Source organism: Petaurus breviceps, unplaced genomic scaffold (genome assembly GCF_028583685.1).
Source record: "Petaurus breviceps papuanus isolate PSGF00001 unplaced genomic scaffold, PetGlider_PUasm1.0 140, whole genome shotgun sequence".
In the NCBI taxonomy this organism is placed as follows: Eukaryota; Metazoa; Chordata; class Mammalia; order Diprotodontia; family Petauridae; genus Petaurus; species Petaurus breviceps.
Genome location: NW_027185698.1, coordinates 829,296 through 850,740, shown reverse-complemented (window position 1 = coordinate 850,740; position 21,445 = coordinate 829,296). Strand labels below are relative to the sequence as shown.

Genomic DNA, 21,445 nt, shown 5'->3' with positions numbered 1-21,445 from the left:
GGCCATGTAGCCTTGAGCAAGTTACTTAACCCCAATTGCTTTAAAAAAAAAAAATTCCTGTCTTTTTGTACCTATAAAAAAAAAAACCTAGTCTGTACAAACACAACCTGTTTTAGTCTTTCAGTGCTACTTATTTGGCAATTAGTTGATTCTTCTGACTACAGTTATAAGCTCTGTGAAACAGTGAGGATACTTCTTATAGATGGCAGTTATGTGAATAAAGAGGCTTACTTCTAGTAATGCTGAACAGTGAATACTAAAAAACAAACCATAATTCTAAAAAAATGCTTTTTTCTCTCACTTGTACTGGATCCAGGGTCGGCATATGTTAAAAGATGACTGGACTGTATGTCCATATTGTGACTTTCCTGCTTTATACTCCGAATTTAAAAGGTAAGTGAAGATTTTGAAAAGAGACAGGATAACCAATGTAAAAGATAAAAAAAAATGCTCCAGATCTAATTTACCGATTTCCCTCCACTCAGCATGCTAACTACAGAAAACACATGTCCTATGTGTTCAGAAAGGTTAACCAGTGATCAGCTTCAAAAAGTAACAGATTTGGCACCATACCCCCGAGGAGAAGTGGAACAATGAATACATCTAGGTAAATGCTGCATTACTAGTTCTCCTTTCTAAGCTTTCAGGGCCATAATTTAGAGCACAAACATCAAATATTTATATTAATAGAATGCATTTCACAAGAGTCATATGAAAGGTAGATGTTACATTTTTTATATCATGGGCAGTGGATGCATCCAAAACGGAACTGTTCACATGAGGCCTAATCTCAGTGTCGGTAAAATCATGACCAGTAAATAACTCTAAATTAAATTGTCCAGGTGATATAACAGATGTATTTTAACTATTTAAATGGACTCAACTGGAAGATTTTATGATAAAAATTGACTTATTAAGGGTTTCCCTCTTTTCCTTTCCAGTATTAATTTTTATCCAATATTCAATTTATATTTTAAATTTCCTAGTAATTTTTTTAATAGTAATTAAGGTTAATCCATTTAATATAGCACAATTTGCTTTTTTTTACTTTCAGGTACCACAGGGGTCCAGTTAGTCATCAAGTACACACAGCTCCAAGGAACAGATAAAACACTTACTATGGGAAAAGTCTGAAGAATATTCAAGTGGAAGATGTGTGATGACTATATAGTAATGACAGATTTTTTTCAACAGCTTTCACAGTGAGAACTGTCCTTCAAAGTTGTCATCTTGAGAGACTATCCTCTTTAGTAATGATGTCATTATTCAAAGCATTTTTGGAATTCTTAATTTTGAACTGCCATTAGTCAGTTTATGAACCATCCAAGAAAATCAGTCTCTTCATTTTTTCAATTTAATTCAACAAATGTTTATTAAGTCCCTGCTCTATATGCAAAGCATTGCATTCATAAAAAAAAAAATTACATCTGACATTTGTGTGGCACTTTAATATTTACAACATATATTCATTTGATCTTGTTAAGGTAAGCACTACATATTTCCCCATTTTACAAATGAGGGCATTGAGGCGCATCAGTTAAGTGATCACCCTATGGCCATGCAACTCCTAAGTGTCAGAGGCAGGACTTGAACCCACATGCCTCTCCAGACTCCAAGCTTAGCACTGTATCACGATCATGAATTCAGTTCAGTAAGCACTGATTCAGCACCTACTAAGTGGGGGACAGGAAGACAAACTGTGCTTCCTGAGGGCACACAGCATAGACAGACACAAAATAATGTAAGAAGGGAGCACTGACTGAGACAAAGAACATGTCATGACAGCGGTGCCCGGCACAGTGCCCTTCACACAGGAGGGCCTCAGCTGCTTACTAAACTGAGATACACTCTTGTGATTTGTACATTGGCTCTGAAGAACGGTGAAATATTCTGCATGACAGCCACCTCAAACTGTCTGCAACCCTAAGTTATTTAGTGATTATTTAAGGTGATGACTGTGGTATGTTGATTAAGATACAAAAACATCCATAGAACATGAGCTCTCGAGCAGTGACTTTCATTTCCTTTTATGTCCATCCTCAGTGCTTTGCACATGGTGGGTACTTAGAAGACACAACCTCACTGAATTAAATGGCTTGTGCAGTAGCATGCAGTCCTTAAGGCTGGTAGTTTCCTAGGACACCTGAAAATGATGCTATTGTTAAAGAATATGGCAAAACTGATACTTATATATAGCAACCCAATTTCAGTACCAGCAAGTAACAGAGAAACTAAACCAAAGGCTCCTAACATGGGAACCATGGACTTTTTTACATCTTGTGAACTACATTTCCATATAACTGGTTTCTAAGTCTATACATTTTACTTTATGAATTTAAAAACATTCTGAGAAGGGGGGTTCATGGGCTTCCCAATCAGCCAAAGGGGTCTGAAAAAAAAAGTTAAAGACTCCCCAAACTAAACACTCAATAATCCACATGTATTAGGTGGCCAAGTATCAAGTTAGGAATATGCCTGTTTTGTCTCATAGGAACAATTTCAACTACAAAAATCATATACATATCAACTTCTCCTAATTGTGTGACTTTCTTTGGTTCTGCATTTCTTAAGTTCCCATGACTGGAGGTCTGCCAAGAGAGACTACACAACTGTTTTTTGTCAGCAAGTGAGGGAGAGGGAGATGCATGCTCATCTATCCTCCCCCAACCCCTGCAAACTTTTTTTAATATGAATTTATTTAGTAATACTTTCTTCTTAAGTAATTTAGAGGACTGGATCCAGCCCAAATTGAATTACCACAAGTTATTAATTTGTAATATTCAAACTATTGTTTTTATTATTCGTTAAAGAAAATGACACTTTCCTGAAGTCTCCTTATGCAAGAAGCAGTTATCCCAATAAATAGTTTTATGATCTGCTTCAGTAATTCACTGAAGAATGCAATTAACAGCTCTTAAAAGCAGCTGTTTTTCAAACCTGTCTTACTCACTACCATCAATACTTTCTCTCTTTTTACCAATTCTTTATACCTTTATGACTTCCTACCTGTATTTCCTGGCCCTTTGCTGAACACAAGATTCAGCTAGTAGAGTATCTATTCCACATGGACTGTGCTTCAGATTGTTGCACTGAGTGACCAGAACAGAACCACAGCCACTCTCCAACTGAGACGAAAGAAATGATAGCAAGTATAAAGAATATTATGGCTGTTAAGTGTTTAGCTTTATTTCCCATCAAATATTTGCATTTGCTTTATTCTTTCTACCACAATTGTGTGGTGGAAAATTTGAAGACTCAGATATAACAGATATCAGAAGCTAGATCATATTCCCAGGGTAACTGAAATCTCTCTCAAGAGGCTTTGTGGAGAGTCTTTCCTAGAAACAGTAACAAAGATGACATCTCAAGATCCCGTCTCGCACTTCTCATTTTTTATTATCCTTGGTGTAATTTTCACTTTGTAAGTTTTTTCCCCTCAATTGTCTCCTGTATTCTGTATACATTTACATTTTGATATTTTTATATCTTGAAATACAGATTTTGAAATTAAATTGGTGACTGGATATTTGAAATGTATCTCTATTTTTATTCTCTAACCTCTAAGGGGAAGCACATTATCAGGTCTGAGAAGTATAAATCATCAGTACAGTGATTACAGAGTAGTTAGCAGTAAGGCACATTTCAATTTAGGTTGTTTTTTTAAGCTTTGCTGCTTTTTTGTTCTCCATATTTTTTCCCTGAGTTTCAAGTCTCTGAAGATTTTTCTTTCTGTGGGAAAAAAAGAAAATCAAACATACATAAGCATTGCTATGCCTTACATGTGTGTCATAAGTTTGTAATAAGCTTCTAACTAGGAAGTGCTGAGTAGATTTACTGACTTACTAACCCTGATTTGAAACACCAATAATCACAAATAAATGACTTATATTGCTGAATCATTTTATAACATGTAATTGAAGAAAAGTCACCTGACATACTAACCTGCTTGCAGTAGTGATACTATATTATAAGCTCCAATGGCTCACTGTGGTATGGAGGTAATAACCCTGGTTTCAAAGGTTAGACCAGTGCACTGGAAGAAAAGCTCTGGGGAAATTCTACTTAAGCTGGAAAAGCTGAATAAGGCATAAGTTAAAACTAGTGACTACCAAGAGTCCCTGTCCTGAAGATTACAATGTAACAGGATACAAGACTTAAAAATGAAGGTGTGTAAAATCTTAAGCATATAATATGTACATAATAAATACATGTTCCAGGTCACTGCATTAACTGGGAACAACGAGAGGCAGACAGGATCAAAGCCTTCATGAAGGACAGACAAGCCTTATAACATATTGCATTGTAATTCCATTCATTGTAGAGACTCTTATAAAACTTAAGTCTCGCATAGTAATAAATGTAATTATTATTTTTCAATTTTTTTCAAATGACAGACAAAATAATATATACAAAAACAATGCTATCTTAATATAACCATAAGCCAAGAAATGAATGGATTTTTAAATTATCATGTAAAAGTAATTTTTATTGCAGATTTTTGTGACATATTTGACAATATACAAAAGAAATACCCACATCTGGGTAGTATTGTTTTCATTATGTTCTATTTACAAAATTTCACCACATAATAGTAACTAGTTAAAAAAAAAAAGACATTGGCCCTATGAAAGCTATTAGAATACATTCCATTCCAAAGTTACTATATTACTGATGAACCTAGACATGTTAATATTTGACTACTAAAATCTTACCCCAAAGCCTGCATTTGTAAGAATTTTACATGGTAGCTTTGAAGCACAATGATGTAATTACTTTGCCACTGAAAAGTAGAAAAAGCAGTCAAACCACCCTCTATAAGAGGAGCCTTTTTAGCCAACTGGTTAAACCCTTCTAGTTATGCCATAGTTCTCTGAATAATGAGATGGACCACCAAACAGTAACATTACTGCCATGTCACAATTCTGATCAATGCAAAGCTTTGTCCAGAAGACCCAATCATCACCAGTTATTATAGAGTGGCTGTCAATGTGGGAATAACTCAATTTACTTCGGTTTTCTTGGAATTTTTCCCCTTTGCTTTTTTGTTCTCTGTATCTCTTTCTGGTTTTGCAGGCTTTGAAGATTTTGTCCTTTTCTGCTGAAAAAAAATATGTATATAAGCAAAAATATGCACATACACATCTTAACAGTCAATTTATAATTTATAAATCAAGCTTATTATCAGGGCAAATCAAATCTGATCTACTTTCTAGGCAGTTATGGAAAGGTAAAAATTTTAAAACCATGCAAGTAGACTACAAAAAATAATTCACTGTGACCAAACTGGATTCACAGACGGTATAACATTAAGAAAACAATAATCTTATAAACAACAGAATCCACATGATTATTTTAATAGAAGCAAAATAGGCCTTTGCTAAACTACAGCATTCATTTACATTAAAAATCCTCAGAAGCACAGGTATGGATGATGGTCCCTTCAATATGAACAGAAACATACAACTTATATAGAGCTTTTAAGGTCTGTAAAGCACATTACATCTAATGCATCATATGATCCTCACAACTGGGAGAGGTAAATGCTAATATTATCATCCTCATTTTATAGTTGAGGAAAGTGAGGCTGAGGGAGGTTAAGTGATTTGTCCAGTATCATAAAGCCAGCCAAGTGCCTGCAGCAGTATTTGAACTCAGCTCTTCCTGACTCTTAAGTCAAGTCTTCCTGACTCTTAACATTCTCTCCACTGTGCCACCTAGCTGCCTCGTTATATATCTGCACCTATATCTAAAGTAAAGAGCTATCACTATTTGTAAAGTACAATTCTAGAAGCTTTCCCAATCCAGGATGCTTTCTCCCTCCATAGCCATTATCTTACTTAACTCTAGAAATGTTAATAACACCAACAGTGAAAGGATAAAAGATGAGAGGGAGTTAAGGACAGAGAAATATAAGTACAGACGTACTTGAGCTGGTTAATTCATTCTAAGTTCAGAATAGGAAGGGAAGGCCAGAGTAAGGTAAAAAATGAAAATAGGATGAAAATGATGTTTAGGAATGAGGCAGAAGGGAAAAAAATGGAGACTAATAAGTAGGGTGTGATTGGCAAGTCATTTCAGAAGGGGGGATCCTGAAGGCAGGGCAAGAATGAAGGGGGGAGCAGCACAAGCTATGCTGGTCTTGGAATCTAGGAAACTTGGGGTTAAATCCCACCCCCAGACTCTTGCTACCTGCAAGAAAATGGGCAACTTGCTTTCCAGTCTTTTAATCATTACCTTCATTTGGAAGCATGGCCAATGGGGGATTTGCTTTACTAGATTATGCATGTTAATGCTGGGGGTTTTTATTTTTTCAGGGTTTTTTGTTGTTGTTGAGGTTCAAATAGGGGGAAAGGAGGCAGGAGATACAAAGATTACAAAAGCATGTAAAAAATTTTTTTTAAATTTTAAATAAAATTTGCAAGGTGTAGGCACCCACCCCTTCATGACTCAAGTGGTACAAGCCCTGTTTCCATTTCCTAGGTCCTGGTCAGTGTAGCCCTTGCAGCATGACTATCACATGTCCCTCTCATAAAGGCACTAAAGAGAAGCGAAAGATCCAAAAAAAAATCTTCCTTTGCCTAATAGGAAAAGAGAAGAAAGAACTGCCAAGAGGAGAATGCTACTCTTCGGCTTAATAGACATTTGAATCTCCAAGCACTTAGGACACTGGGCTCCATCTATCTATTGGGAGAGGGGGCTGCATATTACTGGATAAGAGGCAATGTTTTTAATGATTACAAAGAGGGCTAACCCAAAAGTCCAAGACCTGGGTTGAAGCCCTACCTCTGTGTGATAAAAAGGTACTTCTTAGCAACCCAGGCAATGCTAATCTGCAATGGTAGGTAAGTTCTTCACCAGGGGCACCCCCATACCAAAGAAATCACAGGTTCTACAGCATGTAATACTTTGATCAAAGATTAAAGCACCTTGATCATTGCGTCAGTTTCAAGGCCATCTTGGTCCTTCTCATCAGACTGGGATTCATCTTCATTTAATTCGTCACCATAGTCTGAACTTAATGAGGATCCTCCACTATGTTTGGATGCCTTTGTTACCTGAAGTGAGTATGGTGTGAGATGCACCTCTTTATTGTAGCCTCGTGTAAAGGCAGCCTTAACCTGTATGGAAGAAGCAGAGAGAAAAAACCATAAGTCTCAAATATTTCTTTGTGACTCCAAGGCACAGCAGACCAAAGACAGTTTTTTAAAGTGTTTTCCAAGTCACTTTTTTGAGGGGGAAAAGGGAGGGCACTGAGGTTAAGTGACTTGTCCAGGGTCATATATTAGTAAGAATCTGAGATCCATTTTTAATTCAGGTCCTCTTGACTCCCAGACTAATGCTTTATCCACTGTTCTACCTAGCTGCCTATTCAAGTCACTTTTAATAAATGCACTAATTGGCCTATAATTTTTTGAATGTAAAGGGATTTTTTTCAATTAACAAAAAGTCCACTCTCCTTCCCACCTCTCTAGTCCTACCCTCATTGAAAAAGAAAACCTTTGTAACAAATAGGCGTAATTAAACAAAACAAATCCCTGTGTTGGCCAAGTTGTAAATATATCTCAACCTGCCCCCTTAATTAATTGCTTCTCTGTTAGGGGGCAGGTAGCATGTTGCCCTGAATTGTGCTGGCCAATATACTGATAAGAATTTTTAAATCTTTCGAAGTTGTTTGTCTTGATAATGTTGTCATTATAGAAATTGTTTTCCTGGTTTTGTTCACTCCATTCCATAACAGTTCATCTACACATTCCTTAGTTTCTCTAAATTATCCCCTTTATCATTTCTTATAGCAAAATAGTATTATTATTCTACTACACTCATGCATCATCACTTGTTCTGCCATTCCCCAATTAATAACAGCACGCTGGCACAGTTTCAGACCATTTCCACCATAAAAAGAGCTGATATATTTTTGTACACATAGGTTCTTCTGCTTATTTCTATTGCTCTTTATAGACCTAGCAGTGATATTACTATATCAAAAGGCACATATAGTTTAATAACATTTTCAAGATAGTTACAAATTGCTTTCCAGAATGACTGGATCAGTTCACAACTCCACCAACAGTGCATTAATTTATCTTATTACCCAACAGCCTGTTCAGCATTTGTCATTGTCCTGTTTTCATCAATCTGAAGAGTATGAGGTGAAATCTCGGAGTAGCATTATTTGGCATCTCTCTAATTGTGATTTAGAGGATTTTTTTCCCATACAGATACTGATAACCTGGAGTTCTTCTGAAAAATCAAAATGAAGTTCTGGGGCCCACCCATGATTTAACAACAGATGCCTGTTTAAGACTCCCCAAGTAAAAGTAAAACTATGTCAAAATGTCAAAGTAGGCAAAATAGCACCAACTAGAGTACAATATGAAAAAACTGATGCTGAAAAAGATGGGTTTTATATGGGACAACTATCATATTATAATTCTTTTGGCATCATTTCAATTTTTCGTATTAAAAAAGAATCCTAGAACATCAGACTTGGCAAAGGCCCCAGGTCATCTTATACAACATGAAGCTGAACAGAAAACCAATCTACTGCATCCTGAAAAGTAGCAATTGAGCCACCATTTGAAGAACTTCATCAAGGAGGAGTTACCCTCAACCTGATTTAGCTGTCTGCCAAGATGACTTTACCAGGCTGTGGCTACAGGTGAGAGAGAGTTCGGTGAGAAGTGGACACCATAAGTGGATTAGCGGCCCTGAAAAGGGCTCACACCTGAGACGCTAGTCCTCCCTGATGTAACAAAAGGCACCCTAGCATACCCAGGATGGCTGCTAGCACAGGTTCTTATTTTTTTTAATTAATTTGTTTTTAGTTTTCAACATTCATTTCCACAGGATTTTGAGTTACAAATTCTCCCCATCTTTCCCCTACCTCCCCACCCCAAGATAGCAAGCCTACCCTTCCCCCAATCTGTTCTCTGTTATATCCCCCCCCCCCACAACTTCCTTGTAGGGAAAGATGGATTTCTATACCCCAGTGCCTGTATAGCTTATTTCCAAGTTGCATGTAAAAAAACAAATTTTTCTTAACCTTTGTTTTTAATACCCTGAGTTCCAGATTCTTTTCTTTCTTCCCTCCTCACCCACCCCCACTGGGAAGACAAGCAATTCAATATAGGTTACTCAAATCATTTCCATAGCAATTATATTGTGAAAGAATAACTATATTTCCCTCCATCATATCCTGCCTCCCACTTATTCTACTTTCTCCTTTGACCCTGTCCCTTTTCAAAAGTGTTTGATTCTAACTACCCTCTCCCCCAATCTGCTCTCCCTTCTATCATCCTCCCTCTTATCCCCTAGCCCCCTATTATCCTGTAGGGTAAGATACCCAATTGAGTGTGTATTTTATTCCCTCCTTAGGCCAAATTCAATGAGAATCAGATTGTCCCATTCCCTTTCACCTTTCTGCTCTTCCTCTCCATTGTAACAGTTTTCTCTTGCCTCCTTTATATGAGATAATCTACCCTATTCTATCTCTCCCTTTTCTCCTCAATATATTCCTCTTCCACCTCTGATGTGAGAATTTTATTTTTTAGATATCATCCCTTCATATTCAACTCATCCTGTAGCAGTTTCTTTGATATGCTTTTCTAAAGGAAAGCAACTTTAAAGGGGTCAACAATCCTACTTTAATCACGTGTGTGTGTGTGTGTGTGTGTGTGTGTGTGTGTATGTTTTTATGTATAATTCACTTGATTCAGGGGAAAAGTCAGCACCCTGAACAAATACAAACAGAAATTACAAGCAGAAAAAATACAGACCAAGAAAATAACAAATCAACAGACAGGGCTTCTAGCTGTCTGACCAAAGTTATACATACAGTAACCAGAGGAAGAAGCACCAACACCTAGGTTTTCAAAGCTGGGAGGTTCCTCAATAGTGACCCAGAGTCTCGTCTGGCCAAATCACAACTCTTCCAGTGAGTGAGCCCCACAGCAAAACCTCACCTCAGAGTGTATGTGTATGTATGTATGTGTATATATATATATATATATATATGTGTGTATATATGTGTGTATATGTATATATATGTGTGTGTATATATATATATATATGTATGTATGTATGTATCCTCCTTCAGAGCCAGAAGATATCACAACCCTCATGACCCACTGCCTAATAACAAATTAACAAAAGGTGTGGGCCTTCCTGAAAAACAAGCCTCCCCTGATCAAGCTTCTCTTTTTGGGCTCCACATGAGGCCTATTAACGGGTGGGGAAGATCTTCAATTCCCATTAATATTATACCTGAACACCCCCATACATTCCAGATGTGAGGTAATAAAAGAAGGAATAATCAGTTGACAGCACTTGGAAAGATCTCCTAAAGAAGGTAGGATTTGAGCAGAGTTAGGAGGCAGAGGTGAAGAGGCAGAGAATTCTAGGAATGAGAAAGAGAGAAACAACATCAAATCCAAAGATGACTGTCACATGATGAAGAGCAAGTAAGTGAAGTTAACAGATCACAGAGGGTGGGGAGGGAAGTAAAATATAAAACTGGAAAGGCAGAAAAAGGCCAGCATGTGACAGGCTTTAAAAAGCAGAAACTTCCTAGCTGATCCTGAAAAGAACAAGAAGTCACTAGAGTTTACTGTGTACGGAAGAGGGAAGAGGAGAGACTTCAGTAATTGGTCAGACCTGCTCTTTAGGAAAATCAACCTTCCCAACTGAGTGTATTGGAATGGAGAGAGAATTGAGGCAGACACTACATAGAAGAATAATGCAGTAGCCTAGGAGAGAGGTGATGAGGACCTTCATTAAACTATATGTTGAAAGGAGATTTGAAGGTAGCAATGATAAGATTTGACAACATATTAGATACATGGTGTGACTGTAAGTAAAGAGATGAGGATGACACTGAGATTAGGAGCCTCAGTGACTGAGAGGATGGTAGTCTCCACAATATTAGGAAAGTTGGGAAGAGGAGTTTAGGGAAGGAAAAGATGCAAATTCAGTTTCAAACATGTTTAGTTTGAAATGCTGGGAAATATCTAGTTCCAGATGTACAAAAGGCAGCATAATGTGGGACTAGAGTTCGAGATACTAAAACATCTAGATCTGGAAATCATATGCATAGAGATAAGCTACTTTGTGGGAGGTAATCAGATTATCAAGCAAGATGGTGTAGAAGGAGAAAAGGACACAGGACAGAAAGATCAAGGACAGGAAAAATAAAGGCATGTAGGCAGAAGGAAAGGAACTAGTACCTAAGAAGAGACTGAAGTGGAGATGATGATGGGAACAATCCACTACAGAAGATGAGAGGAGATGGGATGAAGGGTGAATGTAGAGGATTTTGAGGTATGAAGGATGAAAAAAATAAGGCATTTGAGAGGGAAAGAAAGACTATTATGAGAAAGGCAGTAGATAGCTGATGGAACAAGGTGAATGAGAAGAGAGAAGGAAGGATTGGGATCAAAGGAACATGGAGAAAAGGTTGTAATTTTCAAAAGAGCTTAAGAGTAGTGCAGCTAGGTGGTTCAATCAATAGAGTACTGGCCCTGGAGTCAGGAGGACCTGAGTTCAAATCCGGCCTCAGACACTTAACACAAAAACTAGCTGTGTGACCTTGGGCAAGTCACTTAACCCCAACTACCCTGCCTTCCCCTCAAAAGAAAAAAAGAAGAGTTTAAGAGGAGTGCAAAAAAGGAGATAAGAAAATGAAACTGAACAATCTACATCTTCTTTGTAAACAAAGGTATGGTCATCTGCTTAGAGTGATGAGACTGAGGAAAGAGTTGGTGTTTGAGAAGAAAAGGGAACATTTAGAATTGTGAGAAATAATAAAGAAAGTCAATGATAGATGAATAATGAGAATGCTGTGCAACAGCAAGGGGTTAATTGAGAAAGAATATAGAATCCAGAAGAGACTGCAAAGATTATCTTCTTCAATATACGCATTTTACAGACAAGGAAATAAAAGGCCAAAGAGGTTAAGAAATTTATTTAAGGGGGGCAGCTTGGTGGCACAATGAACAGAACACCAGCCCTGGAGTCAAGAGGACCTGAGTTCAAATCTGGCCACAGAAACATGACACACTTACTAGCTGTGTGACTTTGGGCAAGTCACTTTACCCCAACAGGCCTCCAAAAAAAAAAAAAAAAGGAAATTTGTTTAAGGTGATACACAGTAAAAAATAAGGATTCTAACCCTGGTAATCTAACTTCATATTCAGTACTCTTCAGAATCTCCCTACTGCTTATAAATTACACAAAATTCAAAGACAGAAACCTATACAGACCAAGATAACCAAAACGAAATTTATTTGCGATATCAAAAAACAGAAAACAGAGTTAGGCGTCTGATTAGCAAACTATTCAACAAACTGTGGCATATGAATATAATAAAATAAGAAATTACGAATTTTACAAAAAACCTGTATGAACTGATGCAAAGTAAAAAAAAAAAAAGCAGAATCAAGTGAAAAATTAACACGCTGAAAAGGGAAATGAAAATACCACTAAAAAGACAGTTGAAGGTTTATTAAATTCAATGACCAATAGTGGTTACAGAAATCATATGATAAAAAACCTTTCCCTCCTCTGAGTACAGAGCAAGAGTCTGAACTACAGCTGCAAAATAATAAATTAGAAAAGAAATTGCTGAGTCCTTGGGTTTTGTCCAAGTGTTCTGCTTTCTTGCAAGGAAGGGTTCTATAGGGCAGGGGAAGCTACATCAAGAAACAACTGAAGAAGGCAGAACCCAAATGGAGGCATAGAAGCAGGACCTCCGCATGGCTCCGGCTTCCACCTTCCCCAATCCATGTAAAAGGGGACTCTGAACAAACTTTGGAGCTGCAGAACCCACACAATGACACAGAGAAGCTAACCTCTTGCTGAGGACAGCCTGGCAGGCTGGCAGCAAGCGGCCAGCGCAGCACTCTGGGAGCCAAGCCCAGTCCCCAAAAGCCGGAGCTTTTAGCCCCAGGGTGGGCCTGACCAGCCTGGAGGGACTCCAGATTACCTGCAGTTGTGGCCTTTTCCAGAATTATCAACACATAGATGCAAAGAACAAAGTGAGAGGTCAGTGCAGTCTGGACTTTGGGACCCAGTAGGTGGGCATGCATCAGCTTTTGCCCCCGGGGCGAAAGCAGCACAGTCAGTGCTACTTAGCAGCTTCAGCTCCTGGCCTGAAGACTGTAGGGGACTAAGTGACCACTCTGAGGGGTAATAGCTCTTGCTTTAACCTGCTTGGATCTGAATTGCAGTCTAGGGTGGAGGACCTGGGGTGTATGTCCACCTTGCCAGGGCATGTGGGGGCTTCCAAGAGAGCACCCATTTAATACCTCCAGCAGATGAAAAAACCCCAGCGTTTGGGACGAAAGCTCCCCTGCCTGGTGGCACAGTCCTACTGTGGCAAAAAAGCTCACAGGTCAAATAACTGAGGGGCGACATGACCAGGCAAAGGAAACAAAGTGGACAGAAGATTCTAACATTAGACTCCTATTCTGGGAACAAAAAGGAGCAAAGCATGGAACAGGAGGAAGACAGTGAAGTCAGAACTCCTGCACCAAAAACTTCAAAGGAAAATACGAGCTGGTTACAGGCCATAGAGGACCTTAAGAAGCAGATAAGAGAAGTGGAGGAAAAATTGGGAAGAGAAATGAGAATGATACAAGAAAATTATGAAATGAGAGTGAACAGCTTGACTGAGAAAAATCACACCTTAAAAAACAGACTAACTCAATTGGCAAAAGAGGTTCAAAAAGGCAATGAGGAGAGGAATGCCTTAAAGTCAAATTTGCCTGATGGAAAAAGAAGTTCCAAAGCTAAATGAGGAGAATCATTCCCTCAGATTTAGAATGGCGCGCAAAGGTAAGCTAGTGACTTTATGAGAAATCAAGATGCTGTTAAACAGATCCAAACAAATGAAAGAATAGAAGGCAATGTGAAATATCTCATGGGAAAAACCATTGACCTGGAAAATAAATCCAGGAGAGATAATTTAAAAATTATTGAACTACCTGAAAGCCATGATCAAAAGAAAGAATCTAGAAATCATCCTCCAAGAAATTCTCAAGGAAAATTGGCCTGATATTTTAGAACCAAAAGGCAAAATAGAGGTTGAAAGAATCCACCGATCACCTCCTGAGAAAGATCCCTAAAAGAAAATTTCTAGGAATATTATAGCCAGGTTCCGGAATTCCCAGATCAAGGAGAGAATATTATGAGCAGCGAGGAAGCAACAATTTGAATATTGTGGAAACACAATCAGAATAACACCGGATCTGACAGCTTCTACACTGAGGGATCGAAGGGACTGGAATATGATATTCCACGGGGCAGAGGAGCTGGGATTAAAACCAAGGATCACCTACCCAGCAAAACTGAGTATCATGTTTCAGGGGAAAATATGGTCATTCAGTGGAATAGAGGACTTTTAAGCATTTTTTTAAAATGCTTTATTAACTTCTGATTTACATCATTCATTTCCACCAGATTTTGAGTTACAAATTCTCTCCCCGTTTTTCCCCTACCCACTGCCCCAAAATAGTAGTCCCACAGGATATCCCCTCCTACACTCTGCTCTTTCCCACATTTTCTCCCATACCCCTTTTGACTTTTCCAGTGGATCTCTATGCCCCAGTGCCTGTATACCTTATTTCCCAATTATATGTAAAATAGTATTAATAGTATATATATATATATATATATGTATGTATGTATGTATATATATATACATACATATATATTAGAATATTTGATTTTAAAACTTCGAATTCCAGATTCATTCCCTTCCTTCCCTTGTAACCCACCCTTACTGGGAAGATAAGCAGTTCAGTATAGGTTGCACATGTGTGGCTAATGCAAAACCATAACATAGTAGATATATTGTAAAGGACTGACTATATTTCCCTCCCTCCTATCCCACCTCCCACTTGTTCTATTCTCTACTTTGATCCCGTCCCTTTTCAAAAGTGGGTGCTTCCAACTTCCCTCGCCCCCAGCCTGACCTCCCTTCCATCATCCCCCCTCTCTTCCCCTTCCCACCCTACTCTCCTGGAGGGTGAGATACCCCATTTATTGTGTATTTCATTCCCTCCTTAAGCCAAATTCAATGGGAATAAGGTTGAACCATTCCCTTTTGCCTACCTATACTTCCCCTCCATTGTAACCATTGTCCTTTGCCTCTTCTATATGAGAAAGGTTACCTCCAATCTGTCTCTCCCCATCTCCTCTCATTATATTCCTCTCTCACCTCTTAATTTCACCTTTTAAGTATCATCCCTTCCTGTTAAATTGGTCCTATGCCCTCTAAGTATACCTGTAAACATATATACACACATTCACATATGTATTCATATGGCCATATATTTCTATTCCCTTCAACTACTGAGAAAAATTTCCTAAGTTGCAGTTACTGTTTTTCCATGTAGGAATATTTTATTTAATATTTATTTAATAAATAAATATTTAATAGTTCAACTTTGATAAGTTCCTTATGATTTCTTTTCCCTGATTACCTTCTCATGCTTCTCTTGCTTCTTGTATCTGAATGTCAAATTTTCTATTCAATTCTGGTTTTTTTCACCAAGAATGCTTGAAAGTCCCCTATTCCACTGAATGACCATATTTTCCCCTGAAATATGATAGTCAGTTTTGCTAGATAGGTGATTCTTGGTTTTAATCCCAGCTCCTTTGACCTCTGGAATATCATATTCCAAGCCCTTTGATCCCTCAGTGTAGAAGCTGCCAGATCCTGGGTTATCCTGATTGTGTTTCCACAATATTCAAATTGTTTCTTCCTGGCTGCTTGTAATATTCTCTCCTTAATCTGGGAATTCCAGAACCTGGCTATAATATTCCTAGGAGTTTTCTTTTTGGGATCTTTTTCAGGAGGTGATCGGTGGATTCTTTCAACCTCTATTTTGCCCTCTTGTTCTAAAACATCAGGGCAGTTTTCTTTGAGAACTTCCTGGAGGATGATTTCTAGGTTCTTACTTTGATCGTGGCTTTCAGGTAGTCCAATAATTTTTAAATTATCTCTCCTGGATCTATTTTTCCAGGTCAGTGGTTTTTCCCATGAGATATTTCACATTGCCTTCTATTCTTTCATTTGTTTGGATCTGTTTAACAGCATCTTGGTTTCTCATAAAGTCATTAGCTTCCATTTGCTCCAATCTAATTCTGAAGCAATGATTCTCCTCATTGAGCTTTTCAAATTCTTTTTCCATCTGGCAAATTTGGCTTTTTAAGGCATTCTTCTCTTCACTGCCTTTTTGAGTCTCTTTTGCCATTTTAGTCAGTCTGTTTTTTAAGGTGTGATTTTCCTCAGTCAGACTGTTGACTCTCATTTTGTAATTTTCCTGCATTGTTCTCATTTCTCTTCCCAATTTTTTCTCCACTTCTCTTATCTGCTTCTTAAGGTCCTCTATGGCCTGTAACCAGCTTGTATTTTCCTTTGAAGCTTTTGGTGCAGTTGTTCTGACTTCACTGTCTTCCTCCTGTTCCATGCTTTGCTCTTTTTTGTCCCCAAAATAGGAGTCTAATGTTGGAATCTCCTCTCTGCTTTGTTTCCTTTACCTGGTCATGTAGCCCCTCAGTTACTTGACCCCTGGGCTTTTTGCCACAGTAGGATTCTGCCACCAGACAAGGAAGCTTTCGTCCCAAACGCTGGGGTTTTCTCAGCTGCTGGAGGTATTAGATGGGTGCCCTCTCTGAGGTCTCCACACGCTCTGGCATGCTGGACACACACCCCAGGACCTCCACCCTAGACTGCAATCCAGATCCAAGCAGGTTAAAGCAACAGCAATTACCCCTCAGACTGGTGCTTGGTCCCCCTACACTCTGCAGGCCAGGAGCTGAAGCTGCCATATGGCGCTTGCCGGCTGTGCCAGCCTCTCAGCGGCTTCTCACCCGGGAGGTAAAAGCCACGTACTCCCACTTACTGGGTCCCAGAGTCTAGACTGCACTGACATCTCACTTTGTCCTCCACATCTCTGTGTTGATAAATCTGGAAATGGCCACAGCTGCTGCTGATCTGGAGTCCCTCTAGCTGGCAGCTGGTCAGGCCCGCCCTGTGGCTAAAGCCTCAGCGTGGGGCTGGGCTTGGCTCCCAGAGCTCTGTGCTGGCCAATTCCTGCTGTCCTGCTGGGCTGTCCTCAGCGGGAGGTTGGCTTCTCTGTGTCATTTTGTGGGTTCTGCAGCTCCAAAGTTTGTTCAGAGTCCCCTTTTACATGGATTGGGGAAGGTGGAAGCTGGAGCCGTGAGGAGGTACTGCTTCTACTCCGCCATCTTGGCTCCACCCCCCCACTTTCAAGCATTCTTAATGAAAAACCAGAGTTGAATAGAAAATTTAACATTCAGATACAAGAAGCAGGAGAATCTTGAGAAGGTAAACAGGGAAAAGAAATCATAAGCCACTGATCAAAGTTGAACTCTTAACATTCCTACACGCAAAAACGACAATTGTCACTGATGAAACTTTTCTCAGTATGAAAATAGTTGAAGGGAATAGAAATACACACACACACACACACACACACACACACACACACACACACATATGTCTGTATCGGAGGGTATATGGGTATATGAATACAATTGTGAATGTGTGTATATATGTTTACAGGTATACATAGATAGAGGGCACAGGACCAAGTTAATAGGAAGGGATGATACTTAGAAGGTGAAATTAAGAGGTGATAGAGGTATAATGAGAGGAGATGGAGAGAGAAAGAATGGGGTAAAGTATCTCATAAAGAAGAGGCAAGGGCAATGGAGGGGAAGAATAGGAAGGCAAAAGGGAATGGGTCAACCTTATTCTCATTGAATTTGGCTCAGGGAAGGAATGACATACACACTAAATAGGGTATCTCACCCTACAGGAGAATAGGGGGGAAGGGGATGAGAGGGGGGATGATGGAAGGGAGAGCAGGCTGGGGGGGAGGGAAGTTGGAAGCGCCCACTTTTGAAGGGGTATGGAACCAAAGTAGAGGATGCAGCAGGTGGGTGGTGGGATGGGAGGGAGGGAAGTATAGTCAGTCTTTTACAACATATCTTCTATGTTAATGTTTTGCATTGGCTATACATGTACAACCTATGCTTAAATGCTTATCTTCCCAGTAAGAGTGGGTGACAAGGAAGGAAGGGAATGAATCTGGAATTGTTTTAAAATCAAATGTTTAAAATTATATACACACACACACACACACACACACACACACACACACACTATTATTAATACTATTTTACATGTAATTGGGAAAGAAGATATACTGGCACTGGGGCATAGAGATCTACCATGCCCTACTGGAAAAATTGAAGGGGGTATGGGAGAAGTTATGGGAGAGCGCAGATTGGAGGAGGGGATATCCTGTGGGACTGCTATTTTGGAGTAGTGGGTAGGGGAAAAACAGGGAGAAAATGTGTAACTCAAAATCTGGCAGAAATTAATGATGTAAATCAGAAGTTAATAAAGCATTTGAAAAATGAAAAAAAAAGAAATAACTGAAGAGTAAAAATACAAGGCATCAATAAAAATTTCTTTACGATTTTTCTGTTTGTTTTTTAATTCAATGCTCTTTCCATCACACTATATTGCTAGGATGACTGTAAGTGGACTCAATCAGCACTTTTTCCTCCAACAGTATTTGGTAGCTTGGGATTAATAATGAAGGAGGTAGAGGTATTCCCAAATATTGCTAAAGGTTTAATTTTTTTTTAATGTACCTATGTGATAAATGAAAAAACATTTCACAGAAGTATGAGTAGTTATAAATTTTACCTTGGGATCCAATTTAGAAAAGGAACTCGGTTTGCCTCCCCAAATGCTTATTTCCATGATATTTTCAAAGTCTTCTCTCATGAGATGATACGTATCCATGATTCCAACAACATTCTGAACACCTTCTGTCCCATGTAATGTCAAAGGAAGAACAAGTGCATCCCGTATGTGTGAAAGGTAATCCAGGTTAATGGACCTTTTGCTGGAGTGAGTTCTTTACCAAAAGAAAGCATATTGAATAGGTCAGTTTTGTAAAAGCACCAACTTAAATTTTAAATGATCAACTGTACTAATCAGACAATAGTTCAATTCAACTACAACATATTGTTATTTAGTATCAACTACAGGTTGTGTTTATGTAAAGAAGCTTTGTGTTACAACAAAGACTTCAAGTTTCTGGCTCTAACTAGTTATGAAAATGATTATTTAGAAACAGAGCCATGGTACCCAGAAAACTTGCTTAAATAAAGAGACAAATTCTAGAAATGGCTTTGGCTTCTACCACTATACCATTTTCAAGGCTATAGCAGCAACAGTGGGTTTCTAAATTTCAAAAAGAGGGATTATATTTTGGTGTCTTCTGGCACCTTATTATAACCAAGAACACTCACTTCCCAAGCCCCCAAAATATAAAAACCAGAGCTATCTCCTATAATTCTCTTTTCCAGCTGTCATTTCTACTATAAATATCTGACATTTCTTGGTTTCTGACTTTGGAGTGGGGATGAATAAGGGTGGGGGAATCACCAGATACAAAGCACCTATGGGGCTTATATGGCTTTAAAATTTTTAGGTTGGGAAGCAGAACCACAGAAGACATCTCTGAATACTCATTCCTGAACTGGCTTGGTGATAGTAGTAGGGAATGCAATCAAATTAGCACTTTATCTGTTAAAACCTGGAAAGTTGCCACGGCCTTGAAAACAGTATGTGACTGGAATCAAGTCTTCTCATCAAGTCATTGTCATGCTCTCTCCTTTTCCCCAACAACCTTTTGCTCCCAGAATATAGGGAAATGAGAGAATATTATTTCAAAAGTCTTTACTACCTATTTCATTTTCTCCACTTGTAGCTATAGCCCAAATTATGCAATTATCTAAGTTTGACATTTATATTTTTATGATTTTTTTATCCATCCGTCCTCCCATTCAACAAACCTTTATTAAGTACCTACTATGTGAAAGGTTCTATTATAAGAGCTATTAAAAAGATCTCAAAGACAGCTTTTTGTCAGACTATAACATAACACTCTGAATTTGGAGAGGTTTCATAGAATAGAGCCACGAGTGCCCTTAATGTATTAGAGAGCCAAGGCCTCTAGCTGTAAGTAGATAAACATATAAATTATGCAGTGAAGATGAAGATTCTATGTCTTCAATAGTGAATTTTATTACATAGTTAGCCAAGTAAATCTTCTTTATGTCTAATCAAAATCTCTCTTACTTTATTTTACTCCTATTTCCTCTCTTCGTTTAATCTTTCATACTGTCCATATTAATGGTTTGTCCATATTAATATATGAAGGCAATTCTGATTTACTAAGTCATAGCATACTTATGATATCAATATTTTTATAACTTTTCATCCTTCCATCCATCCAAGGGAAGCATTCTTCCATTCCAAATTTTTACATTTTCTTCCCTGCATCATGCTCAAAGGAAGAATTACAAACTATTAACAACCACATTAAAGAATGCTCCTAGGGCAGCTAGGTGGCGTAGTGAATAGAGCACTTGCCCTGGAGTCAAGAGGACCTGAGCTCAAATCTGGCCTCAGATACTTAACACTTACTAGCTGTGTGACCTTGGGAAAGTCATTTAACCCCAACTGTCCTGCCTTCTCCTCCCCTCCAAAAAGACCAAAAAAAAAAGCTCCAAATTACTAATGAAAGTAATGCAAATCAAAACAACCCTGAAGTGTGAGGTTCACACTCCGCAAACTGGCAAAGATGACAAGATATGGAATAATCCATGTCGGAGTGGTTGTGGGAAGAGAGGTGCATGGGTGCGCTGCTTAAGCTGTAAATTGGTACAACCACTTTGAAAAACAACTGGGAATCACGCAAATAAAGTGACTTAAAATGTCCATTTTAACTCATATATTCCATTATTAGGCTTATTATCAAAAAAAGGACATCAATAAGAAAATGCAAAGACACAACAAAATATTCATGGCAGCACTATTTCTAATAGGAAAGAATTGGAAACCAAGTAGTTACCCATTAATTGAGAAATAATGAACAAACTATAGTACATATTACTTCACTCTAGGAAATAACAACTGTGACAAATACAGAGAAACATGGAAAAAGCCATGAACTGATGGAGAGTGAAATAAAGAGAGACAAGAAAACAATATACACAATGACCAAAACAATGTAAATAGAAAGAACAAAAAAAAAAAACCCCCGCAAATCAAGTTAATGTTGTAAAATTACAAAGAACATGAAAGGCTCAAAAGAAGATAAAGAAGATACTCATCCCTTTGTAGAGGTGGGAGTACGTATCACAAGTGTTGCACAATGCATGTATTTGCAGACTTTCTTAAAATACTAATCCATTATGATTATTTTTTTGCCTTTTTTTTAAACTATCTTAAAAATATTATTTTTGGGGGTGTCTAGGCAGCGCAGTGAATAGAGCACTGGCCCTGGAGTCAGGAGGACATTGAGTTCAAATCCGGCCTCAGACACTTAACACTTAC

The 21,445-nt window shown here is 38.4% G+C and overlaps 2 protein-coding genes across 6 annotated transcripts in view; one reads left to right on the top strand and one right to left on the bottom strand.

Annotated features, from left to right (window-relative positions):
• The window catches only part of LOC138146446 (WD repeat-containing protein 19), a 90,686-nt gene extending 89,255 nt beyond the window's left edge, over window positions 1-1,431 (top strand). For all 3 annotated transcript variants that reach the window (XM_069068367.1, XM_069068375.1, XM_069068381.1), the window contains exons 35-37: window positions 317-393; window positions 486-607; window positions 1,055-1,431. In XM_069068367.1, the coding sequence (XP_068924468.1) occupies window positions 317-393; window positions 486-597 (189 nt within the window). In that variant the 3' untranslated portion in view covers window positions 598-607; window positions 1,055-1,431. The remainder of the gene's footprint in view (window positions 1-316; window positions 394-485; window positions 608-1,054) is intronic.
• Window positions 1,432-3,369: 1,938 nt separating this feature from the next.
• The window catches only part of RFC1 (replication factor C subunit 1), a 103,425-nt gene continuing 85,349 nt past the window's right edge, over window positions 3,370-21,445 (bottom strand). For 2 of the 3 annotated variants that reach the window (XM_069068391.1, XM_069068398.1), the window contains 4 exons: window positions 18,743-18,956; window positions 6,927-7,118; window positions 5,009-5,098; window positions 3,370-3,729 (listed from right to left, as the gene is read on the bottom strand). In XM_069068391.1, coding sequence (XP_068924492.1) covers window positions 3,706-3,729; window positions 5,009-5,098; window positions 6,927-7,118; window positions 18,743-18,956 — 520 coding nt within the window. In that variant the 3' untranslated portion in view covers window positions 3,370-3,705. The remainder of the gene's footprint in view (window positions 3,730-5,008; window positions 5,099-6,926; window positions 7,119-18,742; window positions 18,957-21,445) is intronic. The other variant, XM_069068394.1, reaches the window with a different exon arrangement.